Source organism: Lagenorhynchus albirostris, chromosome 9 (genome assembly GCF_949774975.1).
Source record: "Lagenorhynchus albirostris chromosome 9, mLagAlb1.1, whole genome shotgun sequence".
Lineage (NCBI taxonomy): Eukaryota > Metazoa > Chordata > Mammalia > Artiodactyla > Delphinidae > Lagenorhynchus > Lagenorhynchus albirostris.
Window position 1 is genome coordinate 54,492,514 of NC_083103.1, and position 22,071 is coordinate 54,514,584.

General features: G+C 39.5%; 1 protein-coding gene across 1 annotated transcript in view; it reads right to left on the minus strand.

The window, feature by feature from the left end:
- Positions 1-2,715: 2,715 nt before the first annotated feature.
- Positions 2,716-22,071, minus strand: part of GDPD4 (glycerophosphodiester phosphodiesterase domain containing 4) — a 41,525-nt gene continuing 22,169 nt past the window's right edge. Inside the window, exons 5-8 of the mRNA XM_060160863.1 lie at positions 17,846-17,928; positions 17,024-17,076; positions 4,223-4,300; positions 2,716-2,774 (exon numbers count right to left, since the gene is read on the minus strand). Coding sequence (XP_060016846.1) covers positions 2,716-2,774; positions 4,223-4,300; positions 17,024-17,076; positions 17,846-17,928 — 273 coding nt within the window. The remainder of the gene's footprint in view (positions 2,775-4,222; positions 4,301-17,023; positions 17,077-17,845; positions 17,929-22,071) is intronic.

A 22,071-nucleotide genomic window follows, 5' to 3' on the forward strand; every position in this document is an offset into this window, starting at 1 on the left:
GGGACTACTGCTGCTGCAAGCAGATGATTGGTTTTGGTTTGTCTTATGGTGACAGAAGTATGAGTCTAGAGGCATCTGATGAAAACTTGTGTCTACACAAAAACATGGAAGTGAATATTCACAGCAGTGTTATTCAAAAGAGTCAAAAAGTAGAAACTCAAATGTACCTCAGCTGATGAATGGGTAAATCAAACGTGGTATAGCCATACAATGGAATGTTATTTGGTCCTTAAAAAAAAAAGAAAAAAGAAATCCAGATCCTTGCTACATCATGGATGAGCCTTGAACACATTATGCTAAGTGAAAGAAGCCAGTCACAAAAGGCCATATATTGTATGATTTCATTTATATAAAATGTCCAGGAAAGGCAAATCCATAAACAGAAAGTAGATCAGTGGTTGGCAAGGGCTGAAGGAAGGGAGAAATGCGGTATGGATACTAACAGTTTCTTTTTAGGGTGATGAAAATATACTGTAATTAGATAGTTGTGATGGTTGTACAACCTTGTAATGTACTAAAAATCACTGAATTGTACACTTTGAGATGGTGAACTATGTGGTACCTGAATTACATCTCAATGTTTTTAAAAAAGTAAATGTAATTTACCATATTAACAAAATAAAGAAGACAACGTATGGAATCAATTAATGCAAAAATGGATTTGCTAAAATTCGACATCCAACTGTGATTAAAACCTCTTAGTAATCTAGGATTACAAGGGAATTTACTTCATCTAGTAAAAAAAGCTAATTACCAAAAACCCTAGAGCAAAAACCATACTAAGTGGTGAAATGTTGACAGTTTTCCCTCTTAGATTAGAAATAAGACAAGGATGTGCTACCACTACTTCTATTCATCATCATACTGAAGGTACTAGCAGTACAATTAGGAAAGGAAACGAAGAAAATGAAGGATTAGAAAGGAAGAAACAAAACTATCACAATTTATGGATAATATGATCATGTATACAAACATAGAAAGTTCTAATAGAAAAAAACTTCATATCTTAGAGTAGGTAAAGATTTCAGATATAGAACAGAAAGCATTAGAAAGGAAATAATTAATAAATTTGACTATATTAAAATTCTATCAAAGACACCATGTCATGTATCTATCAAAGATACCATCAAGAGCATAAAGAGTACTCCTGAGCATATATCCAGAAAAGACAAAAACTCTAATTCAAAAAGATACATGTACCCCAATGTTCATAGCAGCACTATTTACAATTTACAATAGCAAGGACATGGAAGCAAACTGAATGTCCATCAACAGATGAATGGATAGAGAAGATGGACGTATATACAATGGAATATTTTAAGCTGTAAAAGAGAATGAAATACAGTAAGTCCCCTCCATATGAACCTTCAAGTTGTGAACTTTCAAAGATGCGAACACGGAGCTTACTAATGAAGACCTGACAGAATTGGAGGCCCGGAGAAAGGACGAAGACAGACAAGAGGAAGAAGAAGTAACTGAAGAGAGTCACGACGCAGGAAATGGCAAGGGGATTTTCTTTATCTGAGGAGGCACTGTTAGTTTTTGAAGCATAGGACCCAAACGTAGAATGGTACACAAAGGTTGCAGCGGCTGTTCAGAACGCAATCCAGTGCTACCATGTCATCTATGATGAGAACAAAAGAGCTACTACCCAGACATCACTGGATCGTTTTTTCAAGAGGGTAGATAGAATTGAATCCAGCAAGGAACCAGACCCTGTGCCATCAGCATCAGGCATCAGTGAAACTGCAGCCTGGCCTCCATCTCCTGCTGTTGATGATCCCTCAGCTCTACCATCTCCCACCCCCTCTCCCTCCTCCAGTCAGTAGCTCTCCTTGCCTGTTCACTCGATGCCAGCCCCTATATGCCAGCTGTTGTACTGTACTACTGTACTTTTCAAGGTACTGTACTGTAAGATTAAAAATGTTTTCTTTATTTTTGTTTGTTTTTTATGTATAATTTGTATGAAAAGTATTATAAACCTATTACAGCACAGTACTATATAGCCGATCGTGTTAGTTGGCTACCTAGGCTAACTTCGTTGGACTTAGGAATGCGTTCTTGTAACAGAATGTTCTTATGTAGGAGACTTAACTGTAAAACTATTTGCAGCAACATGGACAGACCCAGAGATTATCATACTAAGTGAAGTAAATGGGACAGAGAAAGATAAATATCATATGATATCACTTATATGTGGAATATTTTTAAAATGACACAAATGAACTTATTTAGAAAACAGAAATAGGCTCACAAACATAGAAAACAAACTTATGGTTATCAGTGGGGAAAGGGCCAGGGGAGGGATAAATTAGGAGTTTGGGATTAACAGATACACACTACAATACACAAAACAGATAAATAACAAGGACCTACTGTATAGTACAGGGAACTATATTCAATATCTTGTAATAACCTATAATTGAAAAGAATCTGAAAAAGAATATATATGTGAAAAAGTATCCCTGAAACTAATATAATACTGTAAATCAACTATACTTCAATAAAATTTAATTTTTATTTTTAAAAGAGTCTATTACTGAAATCAACCCTATATTCATCAATACTACAATGGAAGATATTCTTATAAGAGAATATTATATAGCAATGAAAATAAACATGTATGTAAAAACAATAGAAATATCTTATAATCAATGTTAATCTAATGAAGGCAAAGAAAATAGCATACACTGCATGATTCGATGCATAGAAAGTTCAACAACAGGCAAACTCATTTATGATGTTTATCTTCTGAAGGAGACAGATGTTAGTGCCTGAAAGGGAAAACATAGGGAACTTACAGGGGGCTGGTTATACCCTGTTTGTTGGTCAAGGTAGTGGCCACACAGGTGCTCAATGTGATAATTCATTGAGCTGTACACTGCTGAACTGTGCGTTTTTCTATATAAAGATTTAACAAATGCAGTGGAGGAACATACAAGAATCATGGTTCATGAGCTACATATGACCTTACAGAGCATTCAGTCCAATTTATTCATTTTACAGATGAGAAAGAAACTGAAGCCTAGAGAAGGTCATGGAGTTGTCACACAACAAGTGGAAACACTGCAATAGGGACAAAACCCCAAGCAAGATATTTTATATTTTTTAACAGATGCATTTATTTTTTTAATAAATTTATTTATTTATTTTTGGCTGCGTTGGGTCTTCATTGCTGCACGTGGGCTTTCTCTAGTTGCAGTGAGTGGGGGTTACTCTTCGTTGCGGTGCGTGGGTTTCTCATTGTGGTGGCTTCTTTTGTTGTGGAGCATGGGCTCTAGGCACACAGGCCTCAGCAGCAGCTGTGGCACACGGGCTCAGTAGTTGTGGCTCACAGGCTGTACAGTGGAGGCTCAGTAGTTGTGGCACATGGGCTTAGTTGCTCCACAGCATGTGGGATCTTCCCAGGCCAGGGCTCAAACCTGTGTCCCCTGCCTTGGCAGGCAGATTCCTAACCACTGCACCACCAGGGAAGCCCCAGGATATTTTTAAATGTTATTACTTAGAGAATCGTGAACACATAGTTGGTTGATAAGCCTAACTCCTGGTATATCGTATGTACAGCAATGTTTCCAACCCTGTTGACAACAACTATGTAAGTGAATTAGGAGAACACAGAGGAAGAGAAAGAAAGAAAGGGAAAAGGGAGATGGTTAGAGTAAGAAAGAAAAAAAGAGTATCTGAGATTTGTAGTTTTAAGAGGCTTACCTTTTTTGGCCTCAGTTTCAAATACAGTATTTGTTCCAGAGGTCCAGGCCCGTGTCCAGAGCTTAGAATCCTGCTTCTGACATTACAGAGAACTCTTGAGAACTTCTTGGGAAACCTCTCCTTGGGTCTGCTTAGTCTCAGTGCACAAATTCTTTAATCTGGCCTTTCCAATAGCCCTATCTAAGCCAACAGGAAATACAGCCTATATGTAGGAAGAGAAAGCCTTTTTACCCCAGGACAATTCTTTAATTCTATATTGGAGCAACTCCACTAAGAGTTGTTATTTCTTAAATCTCATAACAACTCAAGTGTTAATCACAGATTCCAAAAGAAAGCCATGACTGCAAGCAGTAATAGCCACAAAATTACTACCAACTCTTAAAGCTGCAGTTTGCATAACCTTTTTCACACCTTTAGCCTTATAAATCCATTCAGCAACTCTGTGAGGTAAATATTATTATGTACCTATATTACAGGTAAGACAACTGAGGTGAAGGAAGGTAGAGCAACTTACCAAAGGTCGCAGAGTCAGGGATGGTCAATGGTGATAACCTCAAGTGCTTGAACTCCAATGTAGCTGCTTCTACGTGCACTGTGCCTTCCCCATATTGCAGACCAGGTGAATGTGAATGGATGTCATTAAATGCAAATTTGTTTTAAAGTTAAAAGAACTAACTAACTCATTTCTACTAAAGGCATTAGTCTGAACATCTCTAGGATGGGGAAACTTCAAATACTATATGGTGTCTGAGGACTTAGAAGAATTAAAGAGCACAGTACAGAAATCAAGAGACAATGGTTGAAATGCAGACTCCATGCACTGCAACCATGCAGCATGTGACCTCGGGCAGGTCCTTGATTCTCTGAGCCCAAGAGTATCACTGTTGTACAGTGGAAAGGTGCTTGGAATCATAGAGAAGAGCTAAAATCCCAGTTCAGCCATCCTAACTAGAAGACCTTGGGCAAGTTACTTTAAAACTATGAACCTCAGTTTGCTGTCTACAGAGTGAAATATTTATCTCCCTGAAAGGATCAGTACATTTCACAAACATGAAAGTCCCTAGTATAATATGTGGTAACTAACAGGCATTCAATAGATAGTAGCTTGGTTATTGCTGTTTCTATTTTATGGTTATTACTATTGTGTTATTGCTATTTGTTATTCATATTTTTATTATTGCTGTTCTTATTATTTTGAGGATCAACTAAGGTAAAGAAAATGTATTTACTTTGTAGAAGCTAAAGAGATTTACAAACATGAGTTATCATTAAATGAAGGAAAGGGTCAGAGTAAGATTTCCCAACCCACTCATTAAGACAGAGAACTGTGGCTGAGGAAAAAGAAGAATGAATCACCTGATTTCATGAAACTAGAGATTAAAGGCTTGAGGAAATGAAGTGGAAAAAGAAGCCTGCAACCCTATCCAACCTATATTTGGCCAAATCTATTTGCTTCCTGGCAGCATGGGAAATGAGGCTGACATTGCCAAGTCCCAGGTTGCCGTACAGCCATCCAAGTCTCATCACGGATCACTGACCTTGTTTATTTTTTCAAGATTTATTTTTAAGAAGCCCCTCTCCTTAGTTCAGCTGAGCTAATCTAAGCTCAAGGCAGTAAAAACCCCAAACTGGAGAGAGAAACACTGACGTAGTCCAGTTTTTAAATCAACTTTGTTAAAATCTTCCCAAGCTTGGAGAATTCCACCTTCGTTGTGAAAACGCAGCCAGAAAAGAATTCTAAACTGCATGCTGTAGGACTTCTTAGAATAAACCAAAGGCTCCAGATCCTAGCCACAGGAACCAGGCTTTCCCACAGGGAGTTCTGCAACTCAGCGCAACCTATCACAGGCCCTCAATTACAGCTTCTTGCAACCATTTACACATCCCCCCAGGCACACACTGAAGCCACACTGGAGGTCAGCATTAGGTAATGCCCATAGACATTCTACCCATTGCCAGCTCAAATGTCAACCACTAACGCAGCCCACAGAGAGCTCTTCTTTCTCATCTCCCAAATCCCCTTAGATCCCAAAACTACAACTCTGGAAATTCTGACGCTGAAAGTCTGGGTGGGACCCAGGCAGCTGTATTTCAGAAAAGCACCATGAGTGAGTCAGTTGTGTAAGCTGGGCTGGGAACAACTAACAGAGATAGAATGTTGTGACATAATCTTTAGGAAGACTTAGTTCCACACTCATCCCTGCCACTTTCCAGGTGTGAGACCTTGATCAATTTACTTTTCTCTAAGCCTCAGCCTCCCCAGGTGAAAATGAATTGTTGTGGGTATCAGATAAAACAAGAAATGAGGTTTCCTTTAAAAATAAAATAGTTCAGGGCTGGAGATGGCCAAGACGGTGGAGTAGGAAGACCCTGAACTCACTTCTTCCCACAGACGCACCAAAATTACAACAATTTACAGAGCAACTACCTATGAGAATAACCCGAAGACTAGCAGAAAAGATTTACCACACCTAAACATGTAGAGAAGGAACCACAGCAGGATGGGTAGAAAGAGCAGAGATGCAGTATAGTCAGGACCCACTCCCCTGGGCCAGTAACCCAAAAACAGGAGGAATATCACAATTGCAGAGGTTCTCCGCAAGGCGAGGGGTTGAAGCCTCACATTGGGCTCCGCATCCGGAGGGTCCTGAACCAGGAAGATGAGCCCCCAGAAAGTCTGGCTTGGAAAACCAGTGGGTCTTCTGTTCAGGAGAGCTGGAGGAAAGAGCCTACACTTTTTTTTTTTAACATCTTTATTGGAGTATAATTGCTTTACATTGTTGTTAGTTTCTGCTGTATAACAAAGTGAATCAGCTATACGTATACATATATCCCCATGTCTCTCCCTCTTGCATCTCCCTCCCATCCTCCCTATCCCACCCCTCTAGGTGGTCACAAAGCACTGAGCTGATCTCCCTGTGCTATGCAGCTGCTTCCCACTAGTTATCTATTTTACATTTGGTAGTGTATATATGTCCATGCCACTCTCTCACTTCGTCCCAGCTTACCCTTCCCAATCCCCGTGTCCTCAAGTCCACTCTTATTAAAGGGGCACACTCAAAAGCTCACACACTCTGAGTTCCAGTGTAGAGGCAGTAGTTTGAAAAGACCCTGAGTCAGACACATTTGCTAATGTTGGAGAGCCTCACAGAGAGTCAGGAGTGAACTGGGACTCTCCTGGGGGAAAGCATTTCTTCTCTGGTAATTCAGAGGAGAAATGATATATTTTTATTGAAGCATAGTTGATTTACGATGTTGTGTTAGTTTCAAGTGTACAGCATAGTGATTCAGTAGTTTTGCAAATTATATTCCATTATAGGTTATTACAAGATATTGGGTATAGTTCCCCTGTGCTATACAGTAAATCCTTGCTGCTTATCTATTTTATATATAGTAGTTTATATCTAGTTTGTATCTGTTAATCCCATACCCCTAATTTGTCCCTTCCTCTTTCCCTCTCCCCTTTGGTAAACATAAATTTGTCTTCTATGTCTGTGAGTCTCTTTCTGTTTTATATACAGATTCATTTGTATTATTATTTTTTTAATTCATACTAAATTCTTTTTCTTTTGTTTTTCTTTCTATTTTTTTAACATCCTTATTGGAGTATAATTGCTTAACAGTGCTCTGTTAGTTTCTGCTTTATAACAAAGTGAATCAGCTATACACATACATATATCCCCATATCTCCTCCCTCACACCCTTCCTATCCCACCCCTCTAGGTGGTCACAAAGCACAGAGCTTATCTCCCTGTGCTATGCGGCTGCTTGACACTAGCTATCAATTTTACATTTGGTAGTGTGTATATGTCCAAGCCACTCTCTCACTTCATCCCAGTTTACCCTTCCCCCTCTCCGTGTCCTCAAGTCCATTCTCTATGTCTGCATCTTTATTCCTGTCCTGTGCTTAGGTTCTTCAGAACCACTTTTTTTTTTTTTTTAGATTCCATATATATGAGTTAGCATACAGTATTTGTTTTTCTCTTTCTGACTTACTTCACTCTGTATGACAGACCCTAGGTCCATCCACCTCACTACAAATAACTCAATTTCGTTTCTTTTAATGGCTGAGTAATATTCCATTGTATATATGTGCCACATCTTCTTAATCCATTCATCTGTCGATGGACACTTAGGTTGCTTCCATGTCCTGGCTATTGTAAATAGTGCTGCAGTGAATATTGTGGTATATGACTTTTTGAATTATGGTTTTCTCAGGGTACATATCCAGTAATGAGATTGCTAGGTAGTATGGTAGTTCTATTTTTAGTTTTTGAAGGAACCTCCATACTGTTCTCCACAGTGGCTGTATCAATTTACATTCCCATCAACAGTGCAAGAGGGTTCCCTTTTCTCCACCCCCTCTCCAGCATTTATTGTTTTTCTTTTTTGTGTGTGTGGTATGCGGGCCTCTCACTGCTGTGGCCTCTCCCGTTGCGGAGCACAGGCTCCAGATGCGCAGGCTCAGCGGCCATGGCTCACGGGCCCAGCCGCTCCGCGGCATGTGGGATCTTCCCGGACCGGGACACGAACCCGTGTCCCCTGCATCGGCAGGTGGACTCTCAACCACTGCGCCACCAGGGAAGCCCCAGCATTTATTGCTTGTAGATATTTTGATGACAGCCATCTGACCAGTGTGAGGAGATACCTCATTGTAGTTTTCATTTGCATTTCTCTAATGATTAGTGATGTTGAGCATCCTTTCATCTGTTTGTTGGCAATCTGTATATCTTCTTTGGAGAAATGTCTATTTAGGTTTTCTGCCCATTTTTGGATTGGGTTCTTGTTTTTTTAATATTGAGCTGCATGAGCTGCTTGTAAATTTTGGAGATTAATCCTTTGTCAGTTGTGTCATTTGCAAATATTTTCTCCCATTTGGAGGGCTGTTGTTTTGTCTTGTTTATGGTTTCCTTTGCTGTGCAAAAGCTTTTAAGTTTCATTAGGTCCTGTTTGGGTTTTTTTTGTTTGTTTTTATTTCCATTTCTCTAGGAGGTGGGTCAAAAAGGATCTTGCTGTGATGTATGTCATAAAGTATTCTGCCTATGTTTTCCTCTAAGAGTTTTAGAGCATCTGGCCTTAAATTTAGGTTTTTTAATCCATTTTGAGTTTATTTTTGTGTGTGGTGTTAGGGAGTGTTCTAATTACATTCTTTTACATGTAGCTGTCCAGTTTTCCCAAGCACCACTTACTGAAGAGGCTGTCTTTTCCCCATTGTATATTCTTTCCCCCTTTATCAAAGATAAGTTCACCACATGTGTGTGGGTTTATCTCTGGGCTTTCTATCCTGTTCCACTGATCTATATTTCTGTGTTTGTGCCAGTACCATACTGTCTTGATTACTGTAGCTTTGTAGTATAGTCAGAAGTCCAGGAGCCTGATTCCTCCAGCTCAGTTTTTCTTTCTCAAGATTGCTTTGGCTATTCGGTGTCTTTTGTGTTTCCATACAAATTCTGAAATTTTTTGTTCTAGTTCTGTGAAAAATGCCCTTGGTAGTTTCATAAGGACTGCATTGAATCTGTAGATTGTTTGGGTAGTATAGTCATTTTCACAATGTTGATTCTTCCAATCCAAGAACATGGTATATCTCTCCATCTGTTTGTATCATCTTTCATTTCTTTCAGGTCTTTCTTCTCCTTAGGTAGGTTTATTCCTAGGTATTTTATTCTCTTTGCTGCAGTGGTAAATGCATTGCATTGCGGTGCACAGGCTTCTCATTGTGGTGGCTTCTCTTTTTTTCAGAGCACAGGCTCTAGGCACACAGGCTTCAGCAGTTGTGGCTCGTAGGCTCTAGAGTGCAGGCTCAGTAGTTGTGGTGCACAGGCTTAATTGCTCCGTGGCATGTGGGATCTTCCTGGACCAGGGCTCGAACCTGTGTCCCCTGCATTGGCAGGCGGATTCTTAACCACTGTGCCACCAGGGAAGCCCTTGTTTGTTTTTTATGTATTATTTGTGTGAAAAGTTACTATAAACCTATTACAGTATAGTGCTATATAGCTGACTGTGTTAGTTGGTTTCCTAGGCTAACTTTGTTGGCCTTATGAACAAATTGGACTTAATGAATGTGCTCTCGGAACAGAACTTGTTCTTATGTAGGGGACTTACTGTACTGGGAAGTGCACTCTGTGGTATCACCTGTCACCCATACACTGTTTTTGGCACTGCCCTCAGCCCGGACTCATCCATGGGAATTCAGGCAATCAGCCCAGGTGTCCCTCAGGCACTGTACTCATAAAACCTCTAGCACAGATCTGTTGGCACAGAACCACTGAAGTCAGGCACCGAGACTGCCACAGTCACTCACCTGGACCCACCATGGGAGCTACTGAGTCAGTCCAAACCTTGGCCCCGCCTCAGTGTGCTTGCGCGGCAAAGCCTGCAGCCACTATCACCGGATCCGCCCCAGCCACGGGAACACCAGTGATCTGCTTGGATATCCCAGACAAACTGAGTTTACATAGCTACGTGTGTCGCCTAAGTCCCTGGGTTGCAGAACCACTGCACACTCAGATTTCAGTCCTGCTTCTGAAGTCGCTCAGCCTCTGGGGATCAGCTGGAATTTCAACCCCACCTCCACTTATGGGCAACCTACCAGCGCTTGCGTGCTCCCAGAGCTCATAGAGATGGAGCCACTCCTGCTGTGAGCAAGTTGAGGAAAGCTGCTATGGTGGGGCCCATCCCTCCCTTCGTGCACATTAACCGTGGGGCTTCATTGGCAGAGCCCTGCCAGCTGTGAGCACGCTGAGAATGAGGCTGCTGTGGTGAGCCTCACCCCGCCCTTCGAGCATGCATGTTAACAATGGGGCTTCAATGGTGGACCTGGGCTCCTTCCTGCACACACCCCCAGTCGCAGCTTGGACCACACTCCAGGCCCTTCAGGCTGTCTCCATGAAGCCAATCCATCTTCTCTCTGGGTCTGTCCTCCGAATCCCAAGCTTCAGCACCTAGCACCTCACACACACCAGCAGACATGTGTCTCAGGCTAGGGAGTGCAGGGAGGTGGCCAGATCCTCTGTGCCGGTCTTTCTCTGTTCTGCCTGCTGCAAACTGGCTGCTGCACTCTCCTCCAAGCCTCTGGAGCTCTCTTTCTGTTCTACCTGATATCCCCACCAGCGAAAGCGCTTCCCAGTGTGAGGGAACCTTTCCTCTTTCACAGCTCCCGCCCAGGGCACAGGTCCCATCCCAATTCCATTCTTTTTCTTTCCTCCTACCCAGTTATGTGGTGATCTTTTTTGTAATTTTGGTTTTATGAGATCTTCTGCCAGCATTCAGCAAGTATTCTGTGAGAACTGCTCCACATGTAAATGTATTTTTGATGTATTTGTGGGAGGAGCTCCCCATCTTTCTATTCCACCATCTTGATCAGGCTCCCCTTGTTTTATTTCTGATCTTAGAGGGAAAATATTCATTGTTTCACCATTAAAATGATACTGGTTGTAGGTTTTCTGTAAATATTTTCCATCAGATTGAGGAAGTCTCATTCTATTCCTAGTTTGCCCAGAGCTTTGATCATAAATGGGTGTTAATTTTTGTCAAATATGCTTTTTCTACTTTATTTTGTTAATATGGTGGATTATAATGATTAATTTTCAAATGACATATTTATCTGGCACTGTTGGGATAAACCCCACTTACTCATGATGCATTACCCTTTTTATATACTGATAGATTCAATTTGCTAATATTTTGTTCAGGATTTTTGTCTAAGTTCATGAATGATTTTGATCTGTATATTTAGTACTTGTAACATCTTTGTCAGGTTTTATATGAGTTTATTGCTGACCTCAAAGAATCAGCTGGGAAGTGTTCCTTCCTCTTCTTTTTTCTGAGTTGGTATGGGGTTTCCTTCCTTCCTTCCTTCCTTCCTTTTTATTTCTTAAATATTTGATCAACCAGTGAAACTCTTTGGCCCTGGACTTTTCTTTATGGTGAAGTTTTTGATATACAAATTTGACTCTGACAGATAGTAGGCTATTACAAATTTATGCATCTTCTCTCAATTCTAGTAAGTTTTGTATTTCAAAGAATTTCTCTACTTCAAGTTGTCAAATATAATGGCATAAAAATGTTCATAATATTCCTTTTTATGTCTAGGATCTGGAGTGATATTTCCTCTTTCATTCATCATTTATCATATTGGCAATCAAACTCTCTCTCGCTAAAAGTTTATCAATTTTATCTTTTCAAGAACTTTTCATTTTCTCTATGTTTGTATCTTTTCTATTTCATTGATTCCTGCTGTCTTTAGTGTTTCCTTCCTTTTACTTAGAGATAAATTTACTTTTCTTTTTCTAGATTCTTAAGGTAGAAAATTAATCAATATTAAACCAATATTCCCTCTAACATTTAAAGTTAGAAATTTCCCTCTAAGTCCTGCTTTAGCTGTACCCCACAAATTCTGTTGTTGTATATGCATTATCCTTTAGTTTGAAATATTTTCCAACTTCCCTTGTGATTTATTCCTTGATCAATGGGGTGTTAAGAAATATGTTAATTTCCAGCATCTAGAATTCATGTTTGTTTCTAATTTACTTTTGCTGTGGTCACAGAGCATACTCTGTAAGATTTCAGTCTTTTGAAATTCATCTATTGATGACACTTTTCACACTTTTTAATTTTATGCATTCCTTAACTAATTATTGCAATTTTAGTTATTTTTACTTTTGTCTTTTAACCTTCATGCTTGCTTTTAACCTTCATGCTTGCTTTATAAGTGATTGATCCCCTACCTTTATTATATATTTACATTTTCCAGTGAGATTTTAAGTTTTGTATGTTTTCTTATTATCAGTTAGTGCCATTTCTTTTCAGTTTAAAGAAGTCCCTTTAATATTTCATGTAGAATCAGTGTAGTGGTGATAAACTCCTTTAGCTTTTGCTTATCTTGGAAACTCTTAATCTCTCCTTCATTTCTGAATGATAAACTTGCTGGGTAGAGAGTTCTTGGTGAGATTTTTTTTTTTCCTTTCAGCACTTTGAATATGTCCCACCACTCCTTTATTGCCTCAAGTTATTTTTCTCTTGCTGCTTTAAGGATTCCCTCTTTATCCTTAACTTTTACCATTTGAATTGTAATGTGTCTCTTTGGGTTCACCTTATTTGGAGCTCTCTGGGCTTCCTGGACCCAGATATCTGTTTCCTTCCCCAGATTAGGAAATTTTTTAGTCACTATTTCTTCAAATAATTTTTCTGGCCCTTTCTCTCTCTCTTCTCCTTCTGAGACCCAAATGTTATTCCACATGACGTTTTCCCAAATCTTCCATATGATATTTTCACTTTTTAAAATTCTTTCTTCATTTTGCTGCTCTGTCTGGGGGAGTTGCACCATTCTTTTAGCTTGCTCATTAGTTTTTCTACCTCATCTACTCTGCTGTTGAAGCTGCTAGTGCATTTTTTCAATTCAGTCATAACTTCTGTTTGGTACTCTTATATTTTTTATCTCATTGTGAAAGTTCTCACTATGTTCATCCTTTCCTCTCCCGAGTTTGATGAGCATATTTATGACCATTATATTAAAGTCTATCAGGTAGATTGCTTATCTCAGTTGCATTTAGTTGTTTTTCTGAGGTTTTTGTCTTGTTCGTTTGATTAGACCATATTCCTCTCTCTCCTCATTTTGCCTAATTCTCTGTTTCTTTCTATGTATTAGGTATATCAGCTGTCGCTCCCAGACTGTTGTATAGATTGTCATGTAGTCTATTTGGGGAAATATGCCATGTACACTTGAAAATATTCTGCAGTTGTTGGGTAAGATGTTATATGTCAATTAGGTCAAGGTGGCTAAAAGTGCTGTTCAGACTTCTATATTCTTTTTGTTTTATTTTTTGTGCTTAATTGTTCTTTCAAGTACTGAGTAAAGAATGTTAAAATCTCCAACTATGATCTCTCTTTCAGTTGTTGTCTAACATGTTTTGAAACTCTGTTATTAACTGAAAACAGAGTTATAACTATAATGCCTTCCTGATATACTGACCTTTTCATCATTATGAAATCTATCTCTGTTTCCAGTAATGTTCCATGTTTTGAAGTTTATTCCTTTTCAGAAAATATTTTTATGTTTATTGTTTGCATGTCATATCATTGTCCCATCCTTTCACTTTGTAATCTATTTGTACCTTTGTATTTGAAGTATTTCTTTTGTAGACAGCATATGGTTGGGTCTTGTGTTTTTCTATCTAGTCTGACAATCTCTGCTTTTGATTTGAGTATTTCATCCATTTATACTTAATGTAAGTAATTAAATGGTTGAATTAATGATGACCATGTTTCAACTTGTCTTCTATTTGTTTTGTCTGTTATTTTGCCTCCTTTGTCCTTTTCTCTCTGAATCCATCTACTATAAAGAGAGATTCTCTTGCTGGCATTGAAGAAAAATCTGCCACATTGGGAGTGGGCCAAATGGCTAGGACTGGATATAGTCTCTAAACTCAAATCAAAACCCAGTCAACAGTGATCACAAAAAAAGGGACATTTCAGTTCCTGTAAGGAACTAAATTCTGCCAACAACCAGTGATCTTGGAGACTCTAAGTCTCAGAAGAGATTGCTGCCCAGGCCAACACCTCAATGTTAGCCTGGAGAGACTCTATGCAGACGACCCAACAAACCCATGCCTCCACCCGTGACCCACACAAACTGTGAGATGATAAATTTGTGTTGTATTGAGCTGCTAAATTTGTGGTAATTTTTTTCTATAGCAATAAAAACTAATACATATGGTAATAGAATCTATCCAAAATGAAGCAAAGAAATTAAATAGGCTAAAAATAAACATGAACAGAGTTTCAGTCACTTATAGGATAAAATGAAACTGTCTACCATCTATGTAATTGGAATCCCAGAAATAAGGTAGAGGCAAAAAAATTTTTGAAAAATAAAGACTGAAAATTTATCCAGTTTGATAAAAATTATACTCTGACTGATCTAAGGAGCTCAAAAAACTCCAAGCAGGATGGACACACACACACACAAACACACTCACTCACTCACTCATATACACACTCATATACAACAAGATAAACTATAATCAAATTACTGAAAACCAGTAATAAGAGAAACAATCTTTAAAAGCAGCCAGAGAAAAAGGACATATACAAGTAAAAAAAACAATGATTTTTTTTAAAAAATGAAAGATCTTTTTGGAAGACTTTTCATAAGAAACTATATGAGACGGAAGACAAAGGATCAACTTCTTTAAAGGTCTGAAAAATATATCCTAAAGCTAGAGAGGTGATAAAGCATTCCAGTGGCAGCAGTAGGTGCAGCAGTACATGCCCATCTTGGAGATGGTCATGGTGCAAGATGTGACACTATGCTTAGTGTTCAAGGCTCTATTCTCCCCAAACTGGATTGGTCTGGACTGTGTTTTCGGCTTCTTTCCAGTCTTCCTTGTTCCTTGCCTGATTCCAAACTTGGTCCACCCCTTCTAGGTATCTCTTGGAGGTACTCAAACAGCCTTCTCATGCATTTACTTATTAGTTCAGGCAAAATTGGTTTCCCTAATTGGGCAACTAAAAAATCTTAAAAACAGGAAAAATTCTTAATTTATTTCCTACTTACCTTACTTTCTTATCATCATTCAACACAGTTGGAAGTTGGGGTCAAGTTAACTGAGTACTTTTCTAAGGCATTATAGCCATGTCTTTTATCCCAATTTAAACAGCTCTTTGAGCTTTCCTTTAAAAGTTCTCTCCGTTCATGCTTTCCTCAACATTCCCATATTCTTTTCATTTCTTCACTGGATTACTGTTATGGGCTAAATTGTGTCCCACATTCATATGTTGAACCTCAAAATCTGACTATATGGAAACTAGATTAAAATGAGGCCATTGGGGTTGGCCCTGATCCAGTCTGACTAGAGTAGAGAAAATTTGGACACACAGAGAGACATGAGGCAGGGGTGGGTAGAGGTGTGTGCACAGAAGAAAGGCTGTGTCAGGACACAGAAGAAAGTGGCTATCTGAAAGCCAAGGAGAGAGGCCTCAGTAGAAACCAAACCTGCTGACACATTGATCTTGCACCTCTAGCCTCCAGAACTGTGCGAAAATCAATTTCTGTGTTTTAGCCACCCAGTCCATGGTATTTTGTTATGGCAGCCCTAGTTTACTAATAAAACTACTAAAAGTCATAAGGGAGCTGGAACATAGCCTTCAGACTTCTTAACAGCCAGCAGGATGATCTAAAAATCCATGTAACTCAGTGTTATTTGAGATCTCTCTGTCCCTTAAGAGATTTGAGTGAGCTTGGTTTAAACCTTCAGTTTCACAGAATGAAAGTCTATTTCCTTTCATTTAATTTATTCAAATTTCTGAACTTATTTTTTCATGGTCCCTTTGGATCCATTGCTGCAACTCTAAGTAATATATGAGTTTAACTCTCTGCCAGCTGGTACATGGCATCTCATGATCTTTACCATTGTCCACAATAAATTAAATTAATTCATGATTTTGTGACTGTATCAACTTTACTTAAGGCTCCAAGAGCTATGGGAAGAAACTGTATCTGGTACTGCACAGTCCTCTGCTTCCTAACTGGTTTTCCCTTTGACACTGCACTGACTTCCCAAACCTGTAACTCACTGTGTGATTATACCCACAACCACCTGAATAATAAACTCTAGCTTCCATTCCCTTACTGGACCTATCTCACTTAGCCTCTGAGTTATTCTGTTGAATAATAAGTTATTCTGCTATTCCATCCCTTTACTCAGAAGTCTGCACAAGCTCCCTTGTTTGAAATTCACTTGCCATCTCCTGATTGCTTATATGCAGAGCCTAGACTCGATTCCAGCATCCCCCCTCCACAGTTTTCTCTCTCCACCTTCCAATATACATCACCCACAACTGAAGCCATGTAAAGCACATTCAGCCCTGGTAAGCATGGCACCTTCTCTGTCCTGGACCTAGGGGCCTAGCCTAATGGCATCAATTGCTATGCCTCTGCCTGCTTCGTCACTGCTCTCTGTGGGCCAGAACCTCTGTTCTCTTGTGTCACCCCATAGACGGCTTTCAGTTACTTCAGTCTCTCTCACAGTGCCTGGCACAAAGTAGGTACTCAATAACTATGTGATGAATGAATATATCAACAAGTGAACAAAAAATACCCGTGTTCAAAATCTTCCAAGGAGTCTCATTGTTTAGAGGATAAAGTCCACAATGAATCCTTATGCCAAGGGCCCTCCAGAATCTGTGCCCAGCCTCTTTGTCCCAACTTCTCACTGGTCCCCACTCTTTCAACGCTTGTCAAAAACATTAAAGGCAGGCCCTGTATCCTGGAGGCAATGGGTAGGAATTAAGAGAGTGGGCTAGGCCTCTGATTTACCTGTGTGAATGCCAGTGCTCTGGAGTAATTTTTCTTTTTGGCTCTCTCTCCACCTGGAAGGAAGCAGACTATCCATGAGCCTCACAGACCTCTTCCAAAATAGGCCATAATTCAAGGCAGTGGCCAGAAAGGAACATTATCCAGTCAAATTCTACCTTAAGCAGAGGGTTTGTAGTTTCCGCCTTTAAAGGAGAACTCAAATGAGGAAATGATGGGCATGATGAGGTCTAAACCACCATGGACTCTTCTAGCTAAAATTCTTCTACCAGATGTCCTCTTTCCCGCCCTGAACCTTGCAATCTTGAAGCATTTTTCCTCAAGAATTCTCAAATGTTATTTTCTTGGACAGATAAAAAGACTATGGTCTGGAAAGGGGCAGTGATTTTCCCAGGGTCACCCAGAAACTAAGGGCAAAGCCACAACTAAAATCCAGGCTCCCCAGTTTGTGAACTTGCTCTTTACACAGCACTCTGCATGTCCAATTTTGTGGAAGGTGGGAAGGTGGAGACACTTGTTCTGAACAACTTTCAAACCCTGTCCTCTCCCAACTGATCCACACCAAAACAGTATTAACAGGATTTGATTAAGCTTTAGTGAGAGTCCTTATTCTTAGAATATGGTCTCATTTTTAGGAGGTAGAAGGGGTGTGAGGAGCGGCAAGCACCATGAGAAGAAATGGGAGGTTCAGATGATAAAACCCTGTCTTCCTGAGAATTCGCCATATAGAATTATGGGGAAAATGTAACTGTTTTTTCTCAGATTTACATAAGGACCATTTTTATTTTGGGAAAAAATCATTTAAAATTACAAACATATGCTTACCAATGAAAATAAAATATGGCAACAATGAAAACTGCAGAAACACAATCCCTGAGAATCCACATGAACTTATAGTAACTTGGTGTCTGCAAAATAGAAAATAGTTAAAGGATTTACAGCTAGAAGGGATTTTAGATCATGTAGGCCAGGTCCCTTGCTTGGCTGCCTGGGAGGAGAGGGGGCAGACCAGGCAGAGGAACCTTGATGATGGGGTTGGTCTCAAACACAGAGAGTACCTGCTGCTATCCTAACAATCCCCCCTTACATGTGCCAAAGGCTCTACAAAGGATAAAATACTTCCCACACTTCTCCCTGGACCCTCAAGATAGGTGTTTGAGGGAGTCCCAGAGATGCCACAGAGCAAGTGTATTCTGGACCCAGGACTACAGCCCAAGTTTCTTGACTTCCAGTGTTCTCTGTTTTCATGGCATGGCTTCCCAAACCTGGCTGTGCATCCAAATCTACCTGAGCAGCTTTTAGTAATACAGGTTCCTGGGCCTCACTACAGACTCAGGAATTAGAATTGCTGTATTTTTAACAAGCTTCCCAGGAAAAAGCAACCAGTCTGTGAACCAGCATTTAGGAATCCTTCTCCTAAATCATCATGCTTCAGATAAATATGTTGAAATTATAATTCTTAACTAACATGCCAACTTCTCCAGTCTCCTTGCCTGAATCACCCATTTCACAGAGCTCCATCTTCTAGGTTCTCTTGTATGAGTTTTTCATTTCGCTAGTTTACTCATCCCTTTCCACCTTCATTGTCCCCCTTCTAGTATTACTTGATGGTACTGGGTCTATCATTTTTATTTTTTCTTATGCCATTTCCACCCTATCCCATGGTCTTTCCTTGGACTGATTAACAATGATAATAATAAAAATAACATGAACTATCATGATAATGATGAGAACAACAACTAACATTAATGAGAATTTACAGGAGTTAGGGAAGCATTCCAAGCACTTCAAAGGTATTTTCACAGTTAATCCTCACAACAGCTCTACTAGGCATGTACATTAGAAGCTCTTAACCAACTTCCACTAAATTGAGGCTCTTAATCCTCTCTGGGAACCTAACTGACCTGTGCTTTGGCCTGCTTCAGGATGCCCACTAAGTGAGCTGTACCATCACCAAGAATCAGTTGTTCTTACTACCCAAATGGCTTAGAACAGCTGTACCAGTTGTTTAAATTGCACAGTGTAATTCAGTGTTACTTAAATCTGTAAAATATGAGTTTAAAAAGTATGCCATTTTCAAGGAAACTAAGTCGATGCTTTGAAAAACTTGATGAAGAAAGAAAAGGTCATTAAAAAATAAACTGCTTTTGATTTAGGTATGAGAGAAACACTAAGAGATGAGGGGAGGATTATAAAAAACTGGGTGGCTTCCTCATTCCTGTCATTTCTCCAAATGACTTCACGTTGTTTTATTTTTAATTTTTTAAAGTATTTATTTATTTATGTATCTTGGCTGCGCCGGGTCTTAGTTTCGGCATGCAGGATCTTTTAGTTTCGGCATGCAGGATCTTTTTATTGTGGCATACAGACTCCTAGTTGCGGCATGCGGACCTCTTAGTTGTGGCATGCAGACTTAGTTGCAGCATGCAGGCTTTTTGGTTGTGGCATACGGGAATTTTTAGTTGCAGCATGCGGGTTTCTTAGTTGTGGCATGCAGACTTCTTAGTTATGGCGTGTGGGCTCTTAGTTGTGGCATGCAGGATCTTTTTGTTGCAGCATGTGGGCTTCTTAGTTGCAACATGCGAACTCTTAGTTGTGGCATGCATGCGGGATCTAGTTCCCTGACCAGGGATCAAACCCAGACCCCCTGTATTGGGAGCGCAGAGTCTTACCCTCTGGACCACCAGGGAAGTCCCTCAAGTTCTTGTTGTGCTTTAAGGAAACAAAACGTAGAAATCATAGATGGTTCATTGGAAAGTATACATAAGCAAGAGAATACAGAAATCAATCAGCTGAAATACACTCAAAGGAAAGACATTGAGCCTATGTCAAAAAGTGAATGATTTAAATTAAAATGTGTGAGGTATGTATGTGGTAGATTGTTTATAAAAAAGACCAAAATATTCCTCCCAAAATGCAGGTCTATATGCAATGTGACTTTGCTGTTCCTCTCCATCAAAAGGTAAAGTCTGTTTCTTCCCTGCCCCACCTTGAATGTGGACTTGACCATGTGATTTTCTTTGGCCAATGGAACATCAGCAAACATCACACTGGGATATCCTTCAAAAGGTATGTGCATTGGGACTTGACCTCTCTTGCTGCTGAGAACCCAATGCAACCAGGTGAACATACACAAGCTGGATTCCTTAAGGATGATGGACCAAACGAAGAGAGACCACAGTCATCTCAGGTAAGACCACAGACATATGAATGAGGCCATCCTACCACTTAGTCCAACCAAACTGGCTGAGCACAGAGAAACCACTCAGCCATGATAGAGAATGTGACAAACATTTGTTTGTTTTAAGCCACTAAGTATTAGGTACGTTTTTTTTAATGTAGTAAAAAGCTAATACACTGTATATCATTTATTTCACGATTCCCCATTTAAAATTTTTGAATTAACAGACCGCTAAGCAAACAGGATTATTTTGGATAAAATTGCTTTTATTGTAGTATTTTTTTAAACATCTTTATTGGAGTATAATTGCTTTACAATGGTGTGTTAGTTTCTACTGTATAACAAAGTGCATCAGCTATACAGATACATATATCCCCATATATCCTCCCTCTTGCAGCTCCCTCCCACCCTCCCTATCCCACTCCTCCTGGTGGTCACAAAATTCCAAGCTGATCCCTCTGTGATGTGTGGCTGCTTCCTACTAGCCATCTGTTTTAGATTTGGAAGTATGTATATGTCCATGCCACTCTCTCACTTCGGCCCAGCTTACCCTTCCCCCTCCCTGTGTCCTCAAGTCCATTCTCTACATCTGCATTTTTATTCCTTTCCTGCACTTACGTTCTTCAGAACCTTTTATTTTTCTTTCACATTCCATATATATGTGTTAGCCTACAGTATTTGTTTTTCTCTTTCTGACTTACTTCACTCTGTATGACAGACTCTAGGTCCATCTACCTCACTACAAATAACTCAATTTTGTCTCTTTTTATGGTTCAGTAATATTCCATTGTATATATGTGCCACATCTTCTTTATGCATTCATCTGTCAATGGACACTTAGATTGCTTCCATGTCCTGGCTATTGTAAATAGAGCTGAAATGAACATGTTGATACATGACTCTTTTTGAATTATGGTTTTCTCAGGGTATATGCCCAGTACTGGGATTACTGGGTCGTATGGTAGTTCTATTTTGAGTTTTTGAAGGAACCTCCATACTGTTCTCCATAGCTGCTGTATCAATTTACATTTCTACCAACAGTGCAAGAGTGTTCCCTTTTCTCCACACCCTCTCTAGCATTTATTATTTGTAGATTTTCTGGTGATGGCCATTCTGACTGGTGTGAGGTGATACCTCATTGTAGTTTTCATTTGCATTTCTCTAATGATTAGTGATGTTGAGCATCCTTTCTTGTGTTTCTTGGCAATCTGTATATCTTCTTTGGAGAAATGTCTATTTAGGTTTTCTGCCCATTTTTGGATTGGGTTGTTTGCTTTTTTGATATTGAGCTGTATCAGTTACTTATAAATTTTGGAGATTAATCCTTTGTCAGTTGCTTCATTTGCAAATATTTTCTCCCATTCTGAGGGTTGTCTTTTGGTCTTGTTTATGGTTTCCTTTGCTGTGCAAAAGCTTTTAAGTTTCATTAGGTCCCATTTTTTACTTTCGTTTTTATTTCCATTTCTCTAGGAGGTGGGTCAAAAAGGATCTTGCTGTGATTTATGTCATAGGATGCTCTGCCTATGTTTTCCTCTAAGAGTTTTATAGTGTCTGGCCTTATATTTAGGTCTTTAATCCATTTTGAGTTTATTTTTGTGTTTGGTACTAGGGAGTGTTCTAACTTCATTCTTTTACATGTAGCTGTCCAGTTTTCCAGCACCACTTATTGAAGGGGCTGTCTTTTCTCCATTGTATATTCTGGCCTCCTTTGTCAAAGATAAGGTAACCATATGTGCATGGGATTACCTCTGGGATTTCTATCCTGTTCCATTGATCTATATTTCTGTTTTTGTGCCAGTACCATACTGTCTTGATTACTGTAGCTTTGTAGTATAGTCTGAAGTCAGGGAGCCTGATTCCTCCAGCTCCG